Source organism: Cygnus olor, chromosome 7 (assembly GCF_009769625.2).
Source record: "Cygnus olor isolate bCygOlo1 chromosome 7, bCygOlo1.pri.v2, whole genome shotgun sequence".
NCBI lineage: Eukaryota > Metazoa > Chordata > Aves > Anseriformes > Anatidae > Cygnus > Cygnus olor.
This window is the reverse complement of record NC_049175.1, coordinates 30,005,011-30,027,893: the sequence shown is the minus strand read 5'-3', so window position 1 is coordinate 30,027,893 and position 22,883 is coordinate 30,005,011. Positions and strand designations below refer to the sequence as shown.

Sequence of the window (22,883 nt, the reverse complement as noted above, 5' to 3'; positions counted from 1 at the left end):
CAATGTTTTCTCTGGCTTTCTATTTACTCCCTTCACTTCCACTAGGCTGAAAAGGAAAGCTCAGTGGTGCCAAGGCTCTGTAGTAGAACTGAGCCTTAAGGCTCCTGCAGATGGGCCTACCACCTTCCTTTTTTATATGCTGCAAGCCAGAACATTTGCAGTGGTGGCTGCTGATTTACTGTGTGAAGGCTTCCACAAATGGCATTTCATAAAACACAGAGCTGAGAGGAAGATTAGAAAGAGTTGTGGAGGAAAACACAATGAAGCTAGGTAAACAGTTAAAATTTGTACAATCTTTCAGACTCTTTTATGGGTAGATATTAATACTTGCTCTTTTTTCAAAGGCTTTAAATCCAACAAATCTCCAAAGACAAATATTCTGGTGAAGACGGGGGGGGGGGGGGGGGGAGATCAATAAATAGGTTTTAATTTTACAGAAATCCATGAATTATTTGGCCCACTGCTTTTTTAAATTTTCTTCATAAGTGACCCATCCTCTCCTGACCTCTATTCATTACTGGATTCTCTTTCTCAAAGGTCAGTATGAAGAATGTATGAGTTTCATGCTCTATGAAGTGTCCTGCCCTGTAACCGACCACTGCTGCCTGTTTCAAAAGAGCAACCCATCTGCAGAAGTGGAGGAGCTACTAGTTCCTGCTTTTCATTGCTGATGGTAGTAGCCAGAAGTTATTAAATGAACTAAATGTGTTTTAAAGGGTAAAAGGGAAAAATAACAAAGATAGCTGTGTACGTTTTTCAACTACTTTTTTCTTGGCTGGCTACTCAAATGGTCTTAGCTAGGAATTGTCAATTGCATACGCAACTCTTGGGAGCTCAGCTCCAGGAGTGTAGCTCAGCACTGCCTGAACCACAGAAAATGCTTCTGCTCACATTCTTCCTGGGGAGAACTTTAGCAAAATGGACAAAAGGAAGAGAGGAATTGCTTCTGCACACCTAGTGGTAAGTGACTCATCTGGAAATTCTGACAACCACGCCAGTGAATAATGCAATTTACACTCTCAGTACTGATTTGTTGTAAGCTTTCATGCCTGCGCACAGAGTAGTATCAGAAAGAGTTGTAGTTTTTGCTTCAAATGTAGCATTGGAACTGTGACACTCCAACTAATGTACATACAACAGAAATTTTGGAAAGTTTTCAGCCATAGCAACGTGGTTTTCTAAAAGAGGTTTATGCAGGAGAGTATAATATCCTTTCAAAACTAGTGATTGTTAGCAAGCCTATAATCTACCATCTACATAACATATCATGAATTATGTAGTTAAACTCTCATTTTCTCTGAAGCACTGGTTTAATTATTTATCCATTTATGATTTAAAGCATTGTGCCTGAATACAACCCAGGTCAAAATCACGAAAGTGGCATTCATCCCAGGAATTCTTCACAATCGGTCTAAAACCATCTGGTTTTGCTGCATGTTTCTTTGCACCCAGGAGCACTGGTTCTGACAGCAGCATATTTCTAATGCTGACATGTGAAGAACTAATCCACCAATTTGGATGCACACTTTACTATCTAGGTGTCACTGTTATACATCACACTGGCTCAGATACCAAAGAACAACAACAACAACAAATACATATCCATCATGACAAAATGTTATATTTATGGTTTGTGTACATGCATAAGTCAGCTGAACAACCATCTCTGGCCTCCACTCAAAATTCATTTATATGGATTGAATCAGCTTGTGATCATGCACAGAAAGATTGGCTTCTAATAGAAAGGCCTGGAGATACAGAGCCTCCCTCCTAGAAACACAGAGGCACAATCCAGAAGCAGACCTGTTCTCAACCTACAAGAATATTCACAAAGGAAAACAGAACCGTGATTTTTAAATTCATGAAACTCTTTCTTTTGTACTTATATTCTCCTTTTTATTATTTATAAGAAATCTTTGATCAGGTTTTCTCTGATATTTCTAAACAATGGCATACCAAACATTCCTGGCCCAGGAAATCCTTCCTCTTATGGGCTTCCTGAGTGGCAAATTGCAGGATGTAAAGAGGGAGGGATACATCACTGTATGGTTGCCCATTTGCTATACTCTTTCTGAGACATTTGTATTCAGCCATTACTGACAACGTGGTAGTAGAATAGATAGTCCATCATATAGCTGCTCATACATTCTCTTATACATTCAGTACTTTTCTAATTCTTGTATCTATGGGTGAGGTTTGTTCTCATCCTCATACTCTGAGAATTTCGTTTTCTCTGTTGTGCTTTTTCAGTCATGCAAAGAAGCCATGAAGAATGAAATTAATTTTATTAGAAGCAATGGACTGCAATTTTCTCACAATCTGGATAATATAGCATTGAAGGCTCTGCCTATTATGAATGTCCTACTCTACTTTTATTAAGTTTTGATAATTCAAACAAAGTAGGAAAACTACTTATGGCCAGTGCTGCCAAGTTTCGAAATACCATATTAGAATGAAATCTGATGTTTAATAAGCTGCTCCTGTCACCCATAGGATTTGGTGACATTGCTGCTCTGTTTAGCTTTTTGTTATAGTATTTGTATTTAGACTAAGCCTATACAGTGCTTCAACACGCTATCTAAATCTCATTTCTACATAAATCTTTTTCTTTTTGATAATGCTGGATCTGTCTGTAAATTCTCCTCTGTTCTCATTAGTACCCAGATAACTTCTACAATCTCAGCATTATCTGTGTACAGCAGTAATATTTTGCTTGCTCTCCTACATCATCATTAGAAGAAACAAATAAGAAAGGAATTAAAACAATCTGTGCTATCCCACTGGCTAACTATTAAGTTCAGACTTTACTTACTAAATTAAACAACCTACTGGTATTAATACTAGATCAATACCAGTTGCATTCCCCTTCCTAGGCTTGAAGACAGCGATGACAGGCAAGAGGGAACACAGGACTAGGCAAGAGAGAGGCAAAGTAGGCAGAGAGCAAAAGATGGAGACAGCTGAATTACCTACAAGGCAGAAGGTATTCACAATATCACAAGTTGCAGGAAGTTTCTCTAAGGGAACAAGTGTTCTCAATCCTGCTGTTAAGAGAAATTGAGGTCATCCTATAACATACAAAAGTTAGCCGTGCACTCAGGACTGAATTCTAAAGTTTGGACTCGGAAAAACATTCCAATTCAGGATAGCATTTGCACAAGTCAGTAAAGTAAAATTTAAGCACATAAAACATAGCCACTTTGAAGATTGCTAAACTCAAGCGTGTGACTAAAAACTTTCCTGAAGATCCCAACCACTACAGCAAATTCTTAGCTGTATTCCTATTTCAGTACCATTCACTGATCTTGATACTAAATGGTAGAAACAAATTTGTCTAGAAGTTTCGTTTCTCATAAACTTATGCTGCTGATAAGAATACACTATTTTCTGTTCATTTGTTTTTCTTCAGTATTTTCCTTCCTCCTGAGCAACAAGTATTCCTATAATGTAGAAAATAAGAATATTCTTCACTTCAAGGAGAAGAAAAAGGGCAGTAGAGGTATTTAAATAGAAAGTTCCTACAGAGTAGTGAAATAAGCTTAGAAAAATATTATCCAAATGTGTATCTTCTACAAAAGCAAAACATTTTCTTACACAAATTACAGTCCATGGTAAAGTCATACCTTAAAATACTTCTACATATAAGAAATCAAAGCATCACTTTATGACGCATATATATTTAATACATGATTTAGCAGGTAATGTACGATGCCAATAAGCAATTGTCACTGAAATCTTAGGTCAGTCAGTTATCCATAAATTAAAAAATTATTTCCCACTATGATGCATTAACCACTACATGTAAGAAACAGAATTCCATTATTTTAAATTAGTTCAGGCTCCTTCTTACCTCCAGATAAAATAACCCTGAAAATAGTTTATACATTAAATTTTAAATAACTGAAAGTATTAGAAGATTTATCATTCCAGAACAACAGGATCTTAAAAATATTTTGAAATCTGACAGAAGAAAAATAATGGTAGTAAGCTAAAGGTGAAAGGCTATCTTGAATATAGTACAATTTGTCTCCGATATGATTTATAGACCCAACTTGCAACATGATAGCAAAAATAAGGTTTTTCTTGGAGGTGCCTGAGGTCTACAAATCTCATTACTGTCATTTCTTTTCCATCTCTTAAATGTAATAGCATTTATTTTTAAAAGACTAAACAAATGTTGATGCACATATCTAAAATAGTCTCTATAGCACTCTCTTCATTCTACAAACTTCTCGTGTACTTATTACCCATCTTTGAATTTATACCATTTATAAAACAAATATCTAATCCCGTAAATACTGAAATTTCTGTTTTGAAGTAATAAAAATGTATTATGGAGACAAACAACAAGTGGATTTACTTTATTATTATTATTACTATTAACAGCATCTTCAGAACAGTTTTAGGAGTATTTTCAATCACGTCTACTTTACGTAAACTGTCAATAATGAAGGTGCTACATTGGAAATAAAATATTTAAAAATGAACTCCGTTTGGAAGTGTTACACTGGAACTTGTCTGTGATTAAAAAAGCAAAAATTTTAAATAACTGACAAGAGGAACACTTAAGGCCTAGGGATATGCCAACATCTGTAATAATGTATACTTCAATTTTGTTGTGTAAAACATACCTGGTAGATGCAAACCATTTAAGGTAAATAGAGGTAGTAGTAAAGAAAAAAAATCAATTATTAGGCAAATGATGCCTTAGAAAGATTCTAAAACAAAACTTTCTAAAGGGATGCTACACATATATTCAGAGATACATCTTTATGCAAATTTAGGTTGGAGGTAGAGATGGTGTTAAGAAATAATAGATAAATTGATCCAGTCGTCTAACATTGAGCAGGTATGTGCAAAAGTCACAGGAGATAAAACAGTGTTCTCCAGCAACACATTTTTTTAATGATGATTAAAATTCTTATTTAACATTGATATTGGCACAGCAAAATTGGCACAGCTCTTGAAGGGATTTCTGCACATGGGTAATAAGCATTCCCATCCCTTCAGGTCTTTCATTAAGACTATCAGAAATGTAATGCTTCAAAAGTTAATTTGCCTGAGGCATCTCTTCTACAACTAAAAGAACATGGAGACAACACACATGCTCTACCATTTATGATACTCTGGAGAGCAGCTGTGCGTCATGTCCCTAGGAGGCATACCAGCTAAGCCATTCACATTGTCCCCAGGAAATGCTCTGCTTTGCCTATTTGCATTCTCCCATCACAAATTCTGTCTTTTAAACAATGAGACAATTATATGTTCATTTTGTTCACATACAGAAATATAATGCTTGTTCACTGCCTCTAACCTAGGAGTAAGGATTCAACTTTCTGTAGACTTTAATTTGCTTTCTCTTGGACAAAGTAATAACCAGAAAAGCCCAGTGGGACATTTTACTTTTCAAACTATCAACATGCCCTAACTTCAAAAAATCCCAAGTAAAATATTTAGTTTTTCAGAGGTAATGAAATTGTCACACAATGTGTAAACAGCATTTAAGCACTAAACATTAAAAATATAAGTACTCACAGTAACATGTTCCCCTAAGTGGATTTCCAAGATACCTATTTTCAGAGTCACAGCTGCAGGGGGGAAAAGACAAAACCAAACATTCCCGTTAAACACAGCATAGTTTTAACACAAATGCAGCTAAAATATTTATTCCAAATATCTTGACTTTGATTACTAGCAATGCAAGCACAGGGAAATAAAGGTATTTGATATAGTTCTTAATCAGGGTGTGCTACTATCTGGAAGCACCTATCTCTCCTTTCAAAAGGAACCCAGAGTGACTTGGCTCTTGAATAAGGCACTGCAGTCATGCTTAAAATGGATGCCTACTGTAGGACTCACCTCAGGTGGTATGTCTCCACTAATGAATAAAGGGGAGCCAGGCAGGGAGGATGAGCACAGGATCTCTAATTATCTGTGCTGCCTCAGGGATTGCTCACCCCCTGGCTGGTTTTGATCCCTCCACTGGCTTTCTCCAAGATAGCTGAGTCAGGGGGATCATTCACTTCAGAAACTTACATCTCCCTCTAACATACACAGTCCTGAAACACCACCAGAGCAGGCTTTACTCCTGACACCTTCCACACATGCTCATGCTATTCCTTCAAAATACCCATAAGCATTAAATAATGACTACATTTTCACAGAATTACAGAGAACCTAGACATGCTCCAAAGCTATGCAGACTGCTCTAGATAGGCTAGTCCTAAACTACCTTGCTGTAACTAGTCCATGACAACTGTTTCTGAGGCCAGAAATTGAAGCTGGGTATGTAGCACCATAAGCACAGAGGTGTCTCAGCTACTCAGCTTCTCTGAATTTCAGAGGCAGTTGCTTCTTGTCATTGACCAGGACAGGGCATCAGGTGAAAATTAGGCTGAATACAGTGTACTGTATTCAGATTGGTGCTGCTGCAAAACATATACATGAAAAAAAAAATGGAAAAATATCTTTCTTACAAATAAAGATACATGGTTGTATTCAGAGACACAGAATATCCTACAGAATATCATAGTGATCAAATTAAGTTACATAACATTTCACTAAAAACACCACATATGTTAATACAAAATGATTACCCTGCTCTTGGCTTTCTTGGTTATTTCACAGAAGTCTCCAGCAAGATTATAATTTTCTATTAAATATACAGAATGGTTCATAAAACAAAGAGAAAACTTATCACTGCCTATTAAATTTCATAGAAATATTTTCCCACAGGAAATCTGGCTCAGTTAATACCTTGGACTACTTTTTCATTACTTTGCTCTCTTAGAGAAACTGAAATTGCAAGGATATTTTTGTTGTTTTTTGTTATGTTATTTGTGAGTGATATTAAAAAACTTTCTCACTTAGATGTCATATCAGCTAACCAGTTGCAAACTGTAGAATAATGTTTTCCTTCCTGTTGCTCTCTTCAATAGTTTTCTAACTGGCATTTGTTACCGTATTCACTGTTATTTAAAAACAGGTCGAGAACCTCCCTGAATCTTTGTTACAATATCATAATGAAAATAATCAACAGATCAACAGTAATACTAAAACAAAACCAAAACAGAACACACACACACACAAAAAAAAAAGTACCTATGTTCTGGACTCTGTCCTTGCCCATTCCTATTCTCATGTCAGTGAGAGAGAGAGAGAGACCTCTTTGCAGAGTAAGCTACACCGAAATTCACCACCATTACTTTGGCATAGAAAAAAAACTTTTCCCTAAACTCCAAGAAACCAAAAAGGCATATGCTTTAATTTTAGGACAAAACTTATGGTCTTGTCCACAAGAAACCTACAGTCCTTTCCAGAGTATTTGGAAAGTGGGACTGATGCTGAAATCTCTCTTGCATGTACTTACAAAGGAGATGATAGAACTATCTCAAGTAATAGCATGGGGTCTGCCTGATGAACTTTTTCCAAAGATTACAAAATACTAAATTCTTTAAACAGACTAGCCTCATAAAAATATTTGAATATTTGTCTGAAAGTGCCATTAGGTTGGCAATTTCGAAAGAAATAATTAAGGGAAAAAGATCTTTTTTAATGAAGATTTTAAAAGAATATATTTTTCTTTCATTGTATGCATGATTTTTTCCATCTTACCTATTACACAAAAAAGACAGTATATCATGTAACAAATTATAATGATAGAGATTACTGTAACAGGAAGTTTTTATTTATTTTTTACCCCTCCAAATTGCTTCAAAGGCAGAAGTAGAATATTACAAGACAAGCAGTATTCAGAATATATATTGTTGTTGGTTTTTGTTGTTTTTTTTTTTTTTTAACACCAGAATACCAAAAAAAATCACATAAACAACTGTGTATTCAGAGTCTGAAAAAAAGGGAAAAAAGATCTTAGCTTGCTACTTGCTGATCATATCACTACATAATGTATTACATGGAAGAACAGTGTCCGACCACCTGTAGCAATATTCCATTGTGGGACATTAACAACATTCCATCATGGGCCAAAAAACAAACTCTGCTATGAACACTTGCTGGCCACAACACTCACTTGTGCTAACTTGTCCCAGGATCTGAAAGAAGCTTAATTTGTTCACAGAATGGGACTTTTCTTTCCTTTTTTCTTTCTTTTTCTTGAAAATGTCTATAGAAAAGAAAGCTATTTCCATACAGCTTCCCTTCACCACTCAGCTACCTTTCTAATCAGACGACAAACCCAAGGATTTCCAGCATCACGCACATATCTTTCTATTTACATTACAGAAAACAAAACAAAAAACAACCACCCGAGAATACATAAAATCCATGAAAATCAACCACAGGTTTCACTACTCAAACAAACACACAAAAGAATGCTTAATACGAGAATTGTTAGGTATGTAACATGTTTGCAATGTAAACATATTCATAAATATTCAAACACCAATAATTATTAATTTCCTGACAATTTTGGTAGTGATCTTCAAGAATCTTGAGGGCAAAATTGAAAACAATTTTACATCTAGCCATGATGAAATGATAAAATAGGCATAATAAAAAAAATGAATTACACCACAGTGAAGTATTTTGATATATTTTCATATACATTGTACTTTCTGTATTGGGTGTGTTGCAAAATTTGCTGTACTTAAGGAGTTAGTGATCTTAGGCAAGCCATGCCTGGTCAACTGTCTTGTGGAGCCTGCACATAAGCATGAGCAAGTGCACACAATATGGGAGGGAGAAGGAACCTCTCTGTGGGCAGGATCTGTGCAGCATGCCAAGGAAAATGCATCCAGAGATCATCCAGTGCTGCCTGAACCAGGAGTTCTCAGCATCTGAAGGGATGTAAAATTTACTATTTGTATTCCCCCTCTTTTTCTATCTTATTAAAACATCTACTTTATTATGCTATTTGTTGTCTCTCCTTTCTTACTGAAATACAGAGAAAAAAAAAAACTTGCATCACCTCTCTTACACTCTCCCTCTGTCCCCTGGTGCAAAACACTTTCAGAATGTATATTAGCAGTAGCGTGAGGCAGAGTTCTTACTAATTAAGGACGTCAACTTTAATACAAAATAGAACTATTCAAAAAATACTACGAAAACACTTAGTTTTCACTACAGTAAAAAGATGAAACTAATAGGTTTAGGAATACATCTAAAATCATACATGTGAGTATATATAGTAGGTTCTGACTAAATTTAGCTTTGTCTTTAAATCCTACCCTGCTTCATTAAGCATATGCATTGCTCTGCATTAGTCACTAATTACGGTTCCAATTACAACATTTTCTATTTGCTGATTTTTTTCTTTATAAGCTTCCCTCATTGTAGAAATTTTTGTACATTTTCCAAAAGACAGTTACAGATTTGACCATATCTGAAGCATAATATATGCCTCATATCTGTGAATTGGGAGTTATGCTGGCTGTTTTATGTGCCATAGGGCTATGGTCATTTGCTTTAAGTGGTAATAATGAATGAGCAGTTCCACTCCGGCACGCCTCCAGAGACAGCTCCCATTTACAAGGACAAATGGAGGAATGCTCCTACCAGGTTAGATACAAGTTCTATGGTTTATTCCAGTATGAAGGTATTCATCAAGCTCACTGACCTTCTCATGGCCTGCTATAAACAGTTATCCTCCAACCTCTCCCTCAATTATCCTTTCAAAACTAAACCACTTTCTTCTCCAGTCCCAGTACTTCCTGGGAGTTCGAAACAGAAATCAGCATTAAATTGGTAATGTATTGGCAAAGTTAACTGTTTATGCATTTGTCCAGAAATTTTTGACATTCTTTTCAAATACCATGTATGTCTCCAAGAGCTTGTGTACATTAAGACTCACAGATTTTAATTTATGTTAACGGATGAAAGGCCTTTTTTGTAAGAGTACATTTACAAATGATCCTGTGTTCGAGCTTCATAATGTATATGATTTTGCACACTATATCAACATCTTTTAAACTTAAGAAAGCTAAAGAAATGGCAAATATATAAGGTCTATTTTTATTGTGCTTACTGGTATCTCCTTTAATCAAGTACTTTCCATTACTTTATGTAAATAAACGTAACACCAACCTAGATGTGATCTAGACTAAAGATGTGATCATCTGGAGACCTTCTTATAACAATTCACCTAACCTTTGATCATGAAGGCAGGATTTTCTGCAGTTCTGCTGCCCCAACTAATTGCTAAGCCTTTTCTTTCAATTAAAAGTGAAGCAAAAAGGAAAGGGGGAATGGAAGGAGTAACATGAGTACTGCAGTCTCTAACTGCATTTGTTTGTAATGCCAAACTGTCAGGGAAGACAAAAATGTGTCAGATGGGTGTACTAGATTTATTGGATCCTGTTTTGGCCTAGATATAGGCAACTCTACTATGACAACCCATAACTCATATTGTGTCCCTCTGACTGAGATTTTTGATAGGCAAAAATTGACACAGTATTCTACAGAATCCAGGGAAGAACCATCATATTTCTGACCTTCCTATAGTCATAGACAGGTCTCGGACTGATTTTTCCTGGGTTCTCAGCACTACAACTGGAACAAGTTGCTGAAAAATAAAGACCAAAGGTCCTAGAAAGCTCTTCCAGGGCCCTGACTAGTGGCCCCATATTTTAGAGGAGTTATAATGTCCTCTAGGACTACTGTTCATCATCTGCTGTAGTGTTCTGCCATGTTCTAGCTTTTATTTCTCGTTCTGCCTCCTGTCTAGCCAGTGGTCTTGTTCCTGCTGTCGTCTTCCATGCAGAATTCCTGCTTCTGATGTACCTGTCCCAGCTCCTGATGGTGAGAACAATCTGTTTTCATTCTATATTCCCAACACCACAGTGGTATGACACTATGATTTTTTTTTTTTTAATATTGAAATACTATTCAACATAATTTGGTTACTCGGCACACCTTGCAACCAAAAGTTCAGCACTGTTTGTAAAACTAAACTTAGATTACTCTAACCACACACTTCGACATATGGCATCATAGCCAGACTATGAAGCATTACGACATACTACTACATATTACTGCACTTAAATCACATACTTAAAGCCACTAGCTGTAATTGACTGTACTTCATAGCACTTTGGGAGAAATGCCATAGAAACTATCTATTTTCAGCTCAGGATTGGTGAGCCCTGAATTAAAGCACCAACAATGGCAGATACTGGTCTTGGGATATTAACCAGTCCAGAACAGTAAGCAAGTGATACCTGCAGTCCTGATTCACATTTTTACAAGAGAACAAAATTCCCAGGTCTTGAGCTAGGCCTGCTTGGTTTCAATAGTTTTTATACAAAACTACCAAGGAACAGCCACATCTTCCAACCATGAAACTTCCTAGGTCTGCAATGGTTAGACAGACTTGTCAGTGAATGTGAGTGATGCAACAGCCAGCAGAGCTTTGCTACACCAGAAAACCACCTGTTTCATGTATTGGAAGTTCAAATACATTTAAAAGATTCAGAAGCAGCATTATTCTTCCACTAAAGTGCTAAGATTCAAATATAATAATTGAATTTTGATGATATATTTACTGAAAAATGTATTGTATGTCAAATTAATGTGCTTTGTCATTTGCAAGTGCATATAATGATGTCTCGAAACAATGTTTTTTCTATAGATTAATTTGTCTCTTCTTCATATAATTCATGAAAAAAGGCCTAGGCCAGTAATGTATATATTTAATCTAGGCTGATCTCACCAGGAGAAAAAAATATATACATATTCTAGCTTCATAAGCAGATTTTCCACTTCCAAATTTCCCTCATTGTACTCAAATCCTTTTTCTCCAGATCAAAAATAAATAGTGTTACAAGGTTTTTGTATATTCCTTGAAGTAGTGATATTTCAATCATAAAAGGCATTGCACTACAGGAGAAAACAAACTTTAAAACAGGTGAAAAACTTATCACATAATTAACTAATTATATGTAATCAACATAATTAAATGATTTTTTTTTATGAGATCAAATATGATTTTTTAACAAACTTAAGATTGTTTTTACATCTCTTCCCCTGTACAGGAATTATGTGAACTACAGTCATCATTTGGAACTACCTGGACACACACAAAAAAAAAAGTATATATTTTAGTGAACCTTTCTGAATTAGAAACAAAATGGATTTCACGAGGCCAGTGATTTGTTACTACTTACTCTGAACCAGAAAACCTCGTGTCCACGGCCTTATCCTATGCTACTGGCACTCTTTGCAAATGTCCATGTTTCTGGCAGCAATGCACACAAACTTTTATGGATGTAAAAGGGTGAATTTGGAAGAGCAGACATCCCTCCTATCAGAAACCGTTCTTTCAATGTAGAGAACAAGAAATTTGGACATTTCTTCTTTTGCATTTTAAAAGAGTTAAGAGAAAATTCTCATCCTAAAGATAAAGTTGAATAACTAAAATCTAATCCAATATCTACAGTTTTAGGTGAACATGATTGGAAAACTTTAACTGAATAAAGTATACTGTAAGTATACTTTATATATATACACTTTATATATATATATATTTATATACTTTAATATACTTTAGCATAAAGTACATAACAGATTTTAAAAAAAAAATTATATTTTTTCAAGAATAAGCCTTTAAAATGGTCTTGATTCCCTTGTATATGAGGAACTATGCATAGGAACAGGTCGTTTGATTACATAAAAATGGTGACACACAACATGGAGAAGACTGAGGTACTGAACACCTTCCTCATTCAGCAAATTGCTTTCAAGATTTTGGGGAAGTATCTAGAGTAGAACTTGGTAAGTATCTGCAGTCATGAACTGTAGATCTAATACCTCTTTTGGGGTGGTATGGGCGTGTATGTGTGTTGGGAAGCAGAGTGGGAGAGGCTGAAATGCCTGTCATAGAAAATTTCCTTCTGGCAGACCCTTCAATCACATTGTCTCTGGAGCCCAGAGAGAAGCACAGCTCAGCTTCTCTGATTGTCAGTCACATTCCAGGTTGCAAGCATCCCGAAAATTTGCTAGCACATGACTTTATAGGGAAACATTGTCCCTAAAGTAAACAGGGGTGTCTCAGCTATAAGTATTGGCTAGAATTTGTAAGATGCACTAAAATATACACTCCTTGAACTAGACACACTTGAAAAATGATACAGCAAAGAAAAAGACTGTAATTAATTACAAAACTAAGAAATCTAAGATACAGAAATGTCAGAAACTAGACCTGTTCTCAGCATACTTTTTCTAGATTAAAATGGTCTTCCGGTATATGACAATATTTTACGCATTTCAGTATTTTTATATTACATCACAACAATAACGATTTATTATAGAAAAACCTTATTACATTTACTATCTAAAGATAGTCTACCTTTCTTCATAGCTGCAAAAAGTCAAATATTAATAATAGCAATGACAAATTCAGAATTTAAATAGTTTTTTTCTAAAACACCTCTCACCAATGTACATCTGCATAATTACAAAAGGGACACAAAGCTAAGAAAAAAAAACAATAAAAACGAGATTTTTGAAACAAGACGTGAGAAGAGACTCTTGCAAGGTTTTGCATCTTCGGATGTCAGCAAACTCGAACTATTAAAACTATGCAATTCTATAGCATTACCTATTAAAACTACTCTCCCCAGCAATGACTAATCTCAGAGAATATGCTTGCAACTATTCCATTGGTGAAAGTCTTTTGACTTCCCATGGCTTTTTGATACCATGGCTTTCAGTCTGTCCCAAACCCACTTTGCACTACGGGAATCTAAATTCCCTTGTATTTGAAGAAACGTATATAGGAACAGATTGTTTGATTACATAGAAATGGTCACACAAGGAAAAGGCTGAGGTACTGAATGCCTTCTTCATTCAGTAGATTGCTTTAAAGATTTTCGGTTTATTTTGGGGAATAAAAACACTATTTATGTACGTGATGATGCTGTACGTACCCTATAGTTTCTAGAAGACATCAGAAACACTGTGAGTGATCCACAGGAGGATGATCATTTAAAACCAAGTATGGAGATATGGCAGTTTCCAAACTCCTAGCTCCTTCCTGTTCTTCTGGCCTTTAAAACCACATATTGTTGTCCTTTGGACTATTTCAATATCTATAAGTCTACCCCATATGTTGTTCTGACAAATTCTTTTCCTGCCTAGTGTTAATCTTCCTGTCACTTTTTCTTTACTCTCCGACTCCATACATGGGAAAGTCCATGAAATTCATGTCTTATGCCTACTATTGTTCTGCCATAACCGTGTCTGTCTTCCTTTCAAGTCCTTTTTAATATCTAAGATATCAACCCCATCTACCCTGCACCATCTTTTATTTGACTTTATTAAAAAAAAAAAAAAAAAAAGATACCAATCCAAGAGATACAGAAATATCTATTAAGAATAGAACACACAGAAGTGTATGGGTGGTTGGAGAAAGTATAAAGATCAATAAACATGTTCACTTTCCTCTGGTCCCCTTCCTATGAAGGGCCCTGATCTCCATTAGCCCATTATAGTCCAGAATCTTGTAAATTTCCTGGAGCAGAGATGACACTGATACTCCTTTATGAATTGCCAAATAAGCGGAAATAAATGTTATTGTCTATGTTGCAACAAAAACAGTATATCTTCCAATACTTCCAGTCTTGTCTGGCTCTACTAAAAATGCTATCTTCCCATTAAGAAGTTAAAATAAATAGCTGTAAAAATGAAAGAAAAGTTGACTAAAAATCATATTATAGCTTCATGGCAGGTTACTGCAAAGTATTTTATAACAGGAATCCTTGTCTGTCAGTCTTGAACATAGTTCAAACTCTGTTTATGTTGCTTTTGATGGGCAGGCTGCAGAGAACTACCATGAACAACAATGCTTTCTCCTGTACAAGTACAGTGAAGAACAAAGTCTTTGAATCTGTAAGTAATCCAAATGACTTTCCAAATGGCAATTCACATAATAAAGCACTTTTCAAAACAATTGGGCACAAAATCTCACCCTAAACAATGATAGAATGAGAAGGAAAGAAAAGTGTTAGCTACAACAAGAGAGCTCTGGTGACTAACTTGCAATGGATGAGAAAATTCTTGCACCCCAGCTGGGAGTAAGTGAGAAGATAAAAAGACTTCTCAAAGAGCAATTTTATCATCCTAGACTGCATCTCAAAGATTCGGTCCCTCTACAAAGAGGCTATAGGACAGCAGCTGTGGTTGGATTTACAACTAGTAAGTCATCTCCCATGTTTTGCAAACATCACACTAGATGCTTAAGAAAAATGGCTATTCTATGGCTAGAATTACCTGAGATGTGTATATTTCAGTAGGAACAATCAGGTATTTTATAGAAAATAAGGTGCTTTCTTTACTTCCTGTTTGTCTCAAATTTCCTGTCCAAATATTTTTATAATTAATATGCTTCAAAGTATTCCAAAACTTTGTACCTTTCTAACGGCTGATGAAAAATAAAATCTGCCTGCTTAAACTGCCATAATACAGTTCTAAGCAAATAGCCTGGACAGCTGAAACATGTTACTTCCATAGGGCCATGCTAAACAAAACATTTTCACAGCTGAAAAATTTGATAGCTGTTCATTATTTATTATGTTCTAACTAAATACCTTAGTAAAAATACCACTCTTACGATCTAAGATTAACTGGTTATAAGACCAACTACTTGTCTCTGCGTGATAGGAAATTTAAAAAAAAAAAAAAGGCGGGGGGGGGGGAAGGAAAACTTCTGTAACAAAATGCTTTAGTGCATCCCTGGAACTGATGAATGTGGTAGATTAAAGGGGGGAAAAAATCAGGATTACAGAGTACTGAAATTTACTCAAACAGGGACCTTTTTTTGACGTCAGAGGCAAATAAAGACAACCCAGGAGGCATCCAAAAATCCTGTTTGGTAATCCAAACATACAGTAGAGTTGGGATATTACTGATGCAGAGATTGTGTGGGAACAGTTAAGGCCTAATCCCTTCACAAATCTCTATTTCACCAGCCTTGAGCATTTCTATTTTCTATCCATCATTTTCTGACTGTCTGTTGGGTTTGCTTCTTAACTCAAGCCTGCATAGGATAATAGGCTACAATTACATTAACCGCCTTTCATCTCAGTTTGAATTAAATTTGTTCTGCATGCCAGCACGAAAATTCGTCCCAAGTTATTTTGCTTAAGTCAAAGAATAATAAACTGCCTCGGTCCAATAATATGGCCAATGGTTTTAATATTATGAAATATTCAGATTTTTTTTTCCCTGAGAGAGAAGCTCAAAATCAGTACCTAGGAGAAAAAGTTTCAGTTACAATATTTGCCAGAAATATATAAACATATAGGTATATATATTCTTCTGTTTTCATATCATGTTTCCAGTTTATGCAAAAGTAATCATAGAATCATTAAGCTTGGAAAAGACCTCTCAGATTATCTAGTCTAACCTTTAATGTTATAATTTGCATTATTACACACAAATCAGAAATGCAAAATACTTGAACATCACTTGAAACAATTCTGATGACTGAAATGGTCTATCATATCAGAGAAACAAACTACTTATCACATTTTCCATAAATAGAAGAGATAAATAATCTGATAGAGCAGTGGAGAAATGTACTCAGGAGGATGCTGTTTTGGCAAGATCGGACTGGAAAATTTCCAGAGAATTCACTCTATGATTATTTAATGTTTGCAGAGCATTCCAATGTATTATAGAAAACACTTCAATGTTGGATCAAATTTTAAAATTCTCAAGTCACCATCATGAGACAAGCTTAAAAAGGCATCTTCTGTACTACAATTTTAATCCTTCCATCTTCTTTCTCTCACTCTCCCCCCATCCCCTCCTGGATATTTTTAAAGGAAATGTAAATGAAAACACTGTTATTACAGAATTTTACTTCAAAAGCAGCCTTGGAGAAGAGTCCTAAAAAAACAAATCATTTTGAAAATGGCAGAATATTTTATAAGCCATCTTGGATTCACTGATTGAAATAATCTTCTGATGAAGAGTATACTATCAAGAAGAACAAGCACACACAGAAGACAAAATGTCAAATTCACATAAAATATTCATAAGAAATATACAAAAAAAATGTAATGAAATATTTTATTTTAAAAACAGAAAGTGCTGTTGTTCCCAATCTCCATGGTTTCTGTGACATTTTGAAAAAGTATTTTCCTCCAAACAGGAAACTTTTGTCCACTCAATTTGATAAATAAGTGGTATGGTCCATTAAAAAAAAATATTCTACAGACATAGTAGAAGGAAATTTAGATAATAAGACTTGGATTCTGGAAAGAAGAAGTGTAATTTTGTATTACATTATGGAATTTTCATGACTTCTAGCTATGACTGAGATTTACAGAAAAGACTCATGTAATATGTTGCTTGGTAGGTTTTATGACTGCACGTTAATAGAACGTATTAGACTAATAGTTGGGTGGTACCATTCAATGCTTTTTTTTTTTTTTATCTGTTTCTAGGCCTGCATTCATTTGGAATAATTTAATTTGAACCTCTAACATTTTTTTTTTTTTTTTTTTAAGTTTATAAACCAACATTAGTCACTCTTTCTTTCAGTCATTTTTCCTCAGTAAAAGACCTACTCCTTGCCAAATTTTCACTGTAATTTAAGGTCAGTTTTTAAATGATATCTGTGTTGCAGAAGATTTCAGATGATACAAAAATAATAATGATGAGAGATATCCCTAGGTTACAGAAATTAAGTGTCAAAGGTAAAAGCTGAGGACAGGTGTAGATTATATACTGAATCAGATCTTTCAATTAAGAGAATTGACACCCTGTTGCACAATAGCTAAGAAAGTCTCAGAATGACCCACAATGTTAGCATAAATTTAACTGCAAAGAAATACTTGGAGTAGATAATGAAAAACAGGCAGATAGAGCTGAGCGAGAAAATTTTAATCAAAGCTACCAAAGGGTAAATGTTAAACCATTTCTTACATCATTTAGTTCACTGTTGTACAAAAAAGCAACTATTTTTCAAAAAAGCAAGAACAAAAAGCAACAAGCTGATGGTATAGCAGAGGTTACATGGAAGTCAAAAACAAAAAGACAGCAGCACTAAGAAAAAATTTAATGAAATGTTATCATTTTTCTACCCTAAAAGCAGGGTTGGAAAATGCACTTGATTTTATAAATGTCATGGTGATTTAAATACAACAGAAAAAGTTGAAAAAAAGTCCTTAGGTTAATAATAAATGCATTTTCTAAAAATAAAATAAGAAACAATGATTATCTCCCCAAAGAATTTATGCATACAATTCCCACTTCTGTATCTCAGAAGTATTTGATTTTTGCATTGATGTCACTGATCAGTCATCATTTGTCACCTTCAACTTTACCTTACCCCAGCAAACTTTGTTTACCTACTCCAGAAAACAACAAATAAAGAGAAGGAAAATGAATGAATAAGCAAATACCAAGAGAGGCTGGGAGGAACTTCGTGAACCACTTGTGTGAAAATGTTGCTGCCATTCTGCATGTGACAATTTCCAGTCAGTGTCCCAAGACCAGGAGACAGCACAAGGAAACCACGTGGTCTCTGATGCACACCAAATCAGGGAAACACTCCCTCTTAAACTTAAGTAACAAGGCCTTATTCTGTTCTTAAATATTTATCTGGATCATGGCCCAAATCTGTGATTAAACTAAAACTATACATAAGAAAGGATAAAATGACCTAAACAAGAACAGGATTAGAAAGTCATTTTGAAGCATCTGTTAAGAAGTAATTGCTGCCATCATCTCCTTCTGGATCTCATAAGAAATCACTCCCAAGCCAAATTTTTTTTTTTAGGATAAACCTTCTTTATGAAATCTGATTTATTAAATCTCTGTTAGCATCTCTGACTGTTCCTTTACCCTGTAATTCTTGTCATTTTGTGAGCAGCCCAACAACTTTTCTTCTGGGACAGTGAGCCTCTTTGGACATGTCTGGTAATCCCACTGCTCTCTATTTGGCCTCCTGCTTTAATTTAGTATTACCCAATTTATCCTAACTCTGTTTAGGAGTGAATGTGGAAGGTCAGATTTTCATGTGATTATAGATTTGCTTTGATTTTAAAACAGACTCTTGTCACTATCTAAAATGGCTTTTCCAGGTGAAGTATTTACTTCGACTTTTGGTACTTTGTTCTTTTTTTAAATTGCTGAAAAATTCCTTTTCTCGTAATATAAAAATAATAGATGGAGCTGGAGTGCTAAAGCTGTAAGTCAATCCTTCTGAAGTGATAATCTAATAAACCACTCAGGCTTCACTGTTGAAGTTTAGGATATCATCAGGGCTCTTGGATTGCTTTATGCCTTTGTAATCAAGCTCCCCAGCCCCATTATCTAGTAAGCTTGATAAAGAACACCACTTCCCACCCCCACCCCCACCCCGAACTCAGGCACCAAATAATACTGAGCTCAAAGCATGCAAAGGTTATGCAGCTTAATTTATATTTTACACTTTCTAAAGTTGACTCTTCAGTACAAAAGATGAAAAGAGTAAGTGAACATGTCTAATATTAAGATATTATTATCTTTCAGCTGCTGAAAGATAGGATTGGTCCTACGCTATCTGTTGTTGCTCTGTCATTTATTGTTTCCAAAAAAATACTTGGAGAACTTGATTTTGCTGTCAAACTTTGATAGGTTATATTATAAAAGATAAAACGTTACAGATACTTTTTGGTATTACTATTTATTTTAAGGCAAAGATAAAAGCATGTGTGCTTACACACGGTCAACTTGAATTCAATATCTCAGCTAGTCTATCTACAGACTTTTAAACAGGACTGAAACAAATATTCTTCTTAAACAGACAAATCTGCGGCAATAAAGAACAACATAGCTGATTGCATCAGATTTCACTAATCAGCTACAGAAGAGGACTTCGATCCCTTTCAATTCTGAAAGGACATGGTTTTAATAGTCCCCCATTTTTTCCTTATGTTAATTTTCCAGTGAGTTAAATTACATTTCAAATATCTACTGTTTTCTAAGCTACTCTTTAAAATGTTGCATGCTCTACTCATCTTCATAACAGAACAAAAAGATCATGTTATTTCAGTTAGCCCATCATTAATGCATTAAAGCTTTTCAAGCACTGCCTGCAACTTGGGCCACAGGGAAGCATGAGAATGCAGGCTCTTCTGCAGCAACTGCATATGTACAATTGAGGTGGAAAACAGATGCAATACATAAGAAAGCCTGCATGACTTATAGGTGTCTGCACATTCAACTATAGACAAATGTAAGTTTGTTGCAACTGGAAGGCTACCCAAATTAAGGACTCTTTAGCATGATTTAGCACTGTGCAATTGATGTGCTCAGTCTATATAAATATCAGTAGATTCATGGAGAAAAAAAAAGAAATGAAAATGAAAAGTAATACATTTCTCACACCTGTGTCTTAATACCAAAATATATTTCTTAGTTCTATCTATGCATAATTTTAATCCCTTATGTGAAAATTTGCTTTTAACACACTCAACAACTACTGAAGCAATTTAAAACTAATAACTGGCAACAAATTGAAGAAAAATGTCCTAACTTCACCACCAGAAAATAACTATTGCAGCTAAATTTTCATCTATATGTAAAGATATACAACTGAGTAAAAGGGAAAACAGAAAACAAAAACAGCAGTAGGAAGATGTGTATTATTTCTTTTAGAGACCAATATAGAAGAAAAGCAATCTTTCCATCACCAGGCGATGTGTCACCATTACCCATCTGATCTAGCCTTTCTTTATTGCTGTATGAAAACCAGTTTTGCTTCCTCTTTTTTGGTGAATAAAACCAATAAATATCAGAAGCCAAAGCTGATAGATACACTTATCGATAAAGTTTTCATGACAATATAGCTTCATATCTTTTACTTATTTGTAAGATTTTGAGAATACATTCAAAAATAAAAATAGGACATGGTATTTTGGGCAAGTTGAGTGCTAAACAATATATATCAACCATCATTAAGAAGCACTATCTAAATTTCAAACTTAGCTATATGCTGCTGATAGTTTATAGAGAGTTGAGCTATCACACTGGTATTTTCTTTTCCCAGTGCTACTTATATACTTTTACTAGCTTAATGATGAATTGATTAAAACAGATGTTTATTTCAACTCTAACAACTCTGGTATCGACTACTAATTACCATATTAATGGCTTATCAGATGTGAATTATAAGCCCAGAACTATAATGCAGAATGGATAATAATTTATTCAAGGGTTAATATTTGAGAGGACCGAAAAAGTTTTCAAGAGCTGCAAAAAGTCACAAGGACTGTAGATCTGTTAAGAAGAAAGTAAGATTCGCAGAACCAAGTTTGTTTAATTCACATACAGTTCATTAAAAAAAAATAAAACGTTTTGATTATTATATAGATTAAACTTGGACACTGAAAATAAGGGAAACATGAGTGGGTGTGTTCAGGACACGTCTACCTTAGAATACTCTTTTCTCTTGAAATATAAGCTTTTATGCAGATCACCTTTTGTTACAAAAAAAATAAGCTATTTGCTTGTGCTCACTGTTCAGCATTGATATATTCTCCTTCCTACTTTAAACATTTCTGTATTCTACAAATTAATCCAATGCAAATCATGCTTGAACTATGTATAGAAATAAATGCACTGTGATATATTGACTTGGATACCACAAGCCCTGAAAACAGACACACAAAGGTAGTTCCTTTACTCAGTCCTGATCAAAATTATGTAATCAATTTTCAGGATTACTTTCAGCATTGGCAACGCAACAGTTTTAAAGCTACCAAATGCATACTCTAGCATTAAAAAAAAAAGTTTCCAACAGAAAACACCACAACAGCAAATAATAAAATCATTTATAAATCAAATAATAAAATCATTTCAAATCATTCAACCCAAAGTTCTTTTAAAACAGAAAGATATTCATATTCTGTTAAAAAATACTATTTTCATTGTAAATGTTCATTGAACATATTCTCTGCACAGCATAAAAACAAAAATAAGGAACATGCATAAGGCACATTCTCTTGGTACAGAAATACTTGGCATGATGGTTAAATTCCAACTCACTTCCAACTGGGTATGTATTTTAAATTATCCATATACTGAAGTAGTAAGGGAAATAATTATTTTGACATGCAATATTCTAACTTTTTTATTTTATTTTTAAAATGTGATGATAGTTCAACAGACAACTTTACTGAAGTAATTTCTACATATACTTCCTAATGGATTTATTTACAAAGCTATTCCATAGTTAAAACTAAGAACATTTTAATAAAGTTCAAACTCAGACAAAAGTATTTAATCTCAGGCAGACAATTAACAATATACAGATGTACTAAGCACTAACCAGTCAAAAAATTGCTTACTTATGTTATTTGAAATTATTTTTCTTTAAAGTCAAAAAGAAAAAGCATTTCCAGTCATTTTAAAAGCAGAAATGCTATCCATGTCATCAAACCACATCATCAGAACCAACACTCAACATATTTGAGGCCTACGACCATTTTTACTTATTTTGCTCTTTACTGCAACTTCAGTTACAGAGTATTTAAATTCTAATGCTATATAATGAAATACTTCTTACAATTTAATACTGTACCCTCTTTAACCTTCAGCTATCAAAATCTTATTTTTGTTGCTAATCATCTAATGAAAATGGATCACTTCTTCTTTCTCTTTAAAAAATTACTGTAAAGTCTTCCTAGCTCCCCAGTACAGCACTATCATGAGTGATTCAGGGGAGGGAATTTCATGAAGGTTGTTTTTTTTTTTTTTTTTTTTTTTTTTTTTTTTTTTTTTTTACCAGAACATTTGTAAGCACTGCTACCACAAAACGTTAAGTATTCATTTTATCCTTGGTAGAAACTACGGGAGAAAAGCAAAGCTGTACAAGAATCACAGGCAGTTAATGCATTTCCAGATGTAGCAAAATCACCTATTAGCATCTGCCACTTAAC

The 22,883-nt window shown here is 34.6% G+C and overlaps 1 protein-coding gene and 1 long non-coding RNA gene across 9 annotated transcripts in view; one reads left to right on the top strand and one right to left on the bottom strand.

The window, feature by feature from the left end:
- The window catches only part of ATRNL1 (attractin like 1), a 494,732-nt gene that overhangs the window by 302,908 nt on the left and 168,941 nt on the right, over positions 1-22,883 (bottom strand). For all 8 annotated transcript variants that reach the window (XR_005821433.1, XM_040563153.1, XM_040563155.1 and 5 more), the window contains exon 21: positions 5,536-5,588. Coding sequence is in view for 7 of the 8 variants with exons in the window: in XM_040563153.1 (XP_040419087.1) it covers positions 5,536-5,588 (53 nt within the window). In the remaining variant the exon portion in view is untranslated. The remainder of the gene's footprint in view (positions 1-5,535; positions 5,589-22,883) is intronic.
- Positions 772-12,149, top strand: LOC121072904. Its single transcript, XR_005821434.1, has 3 exons — positions 772-960; positions 10,682-10,755; positions 11,988-12,149. It is a non-coding gene; the product is annotated as an uncharacterized LOC121072904 (long non-coding RNA).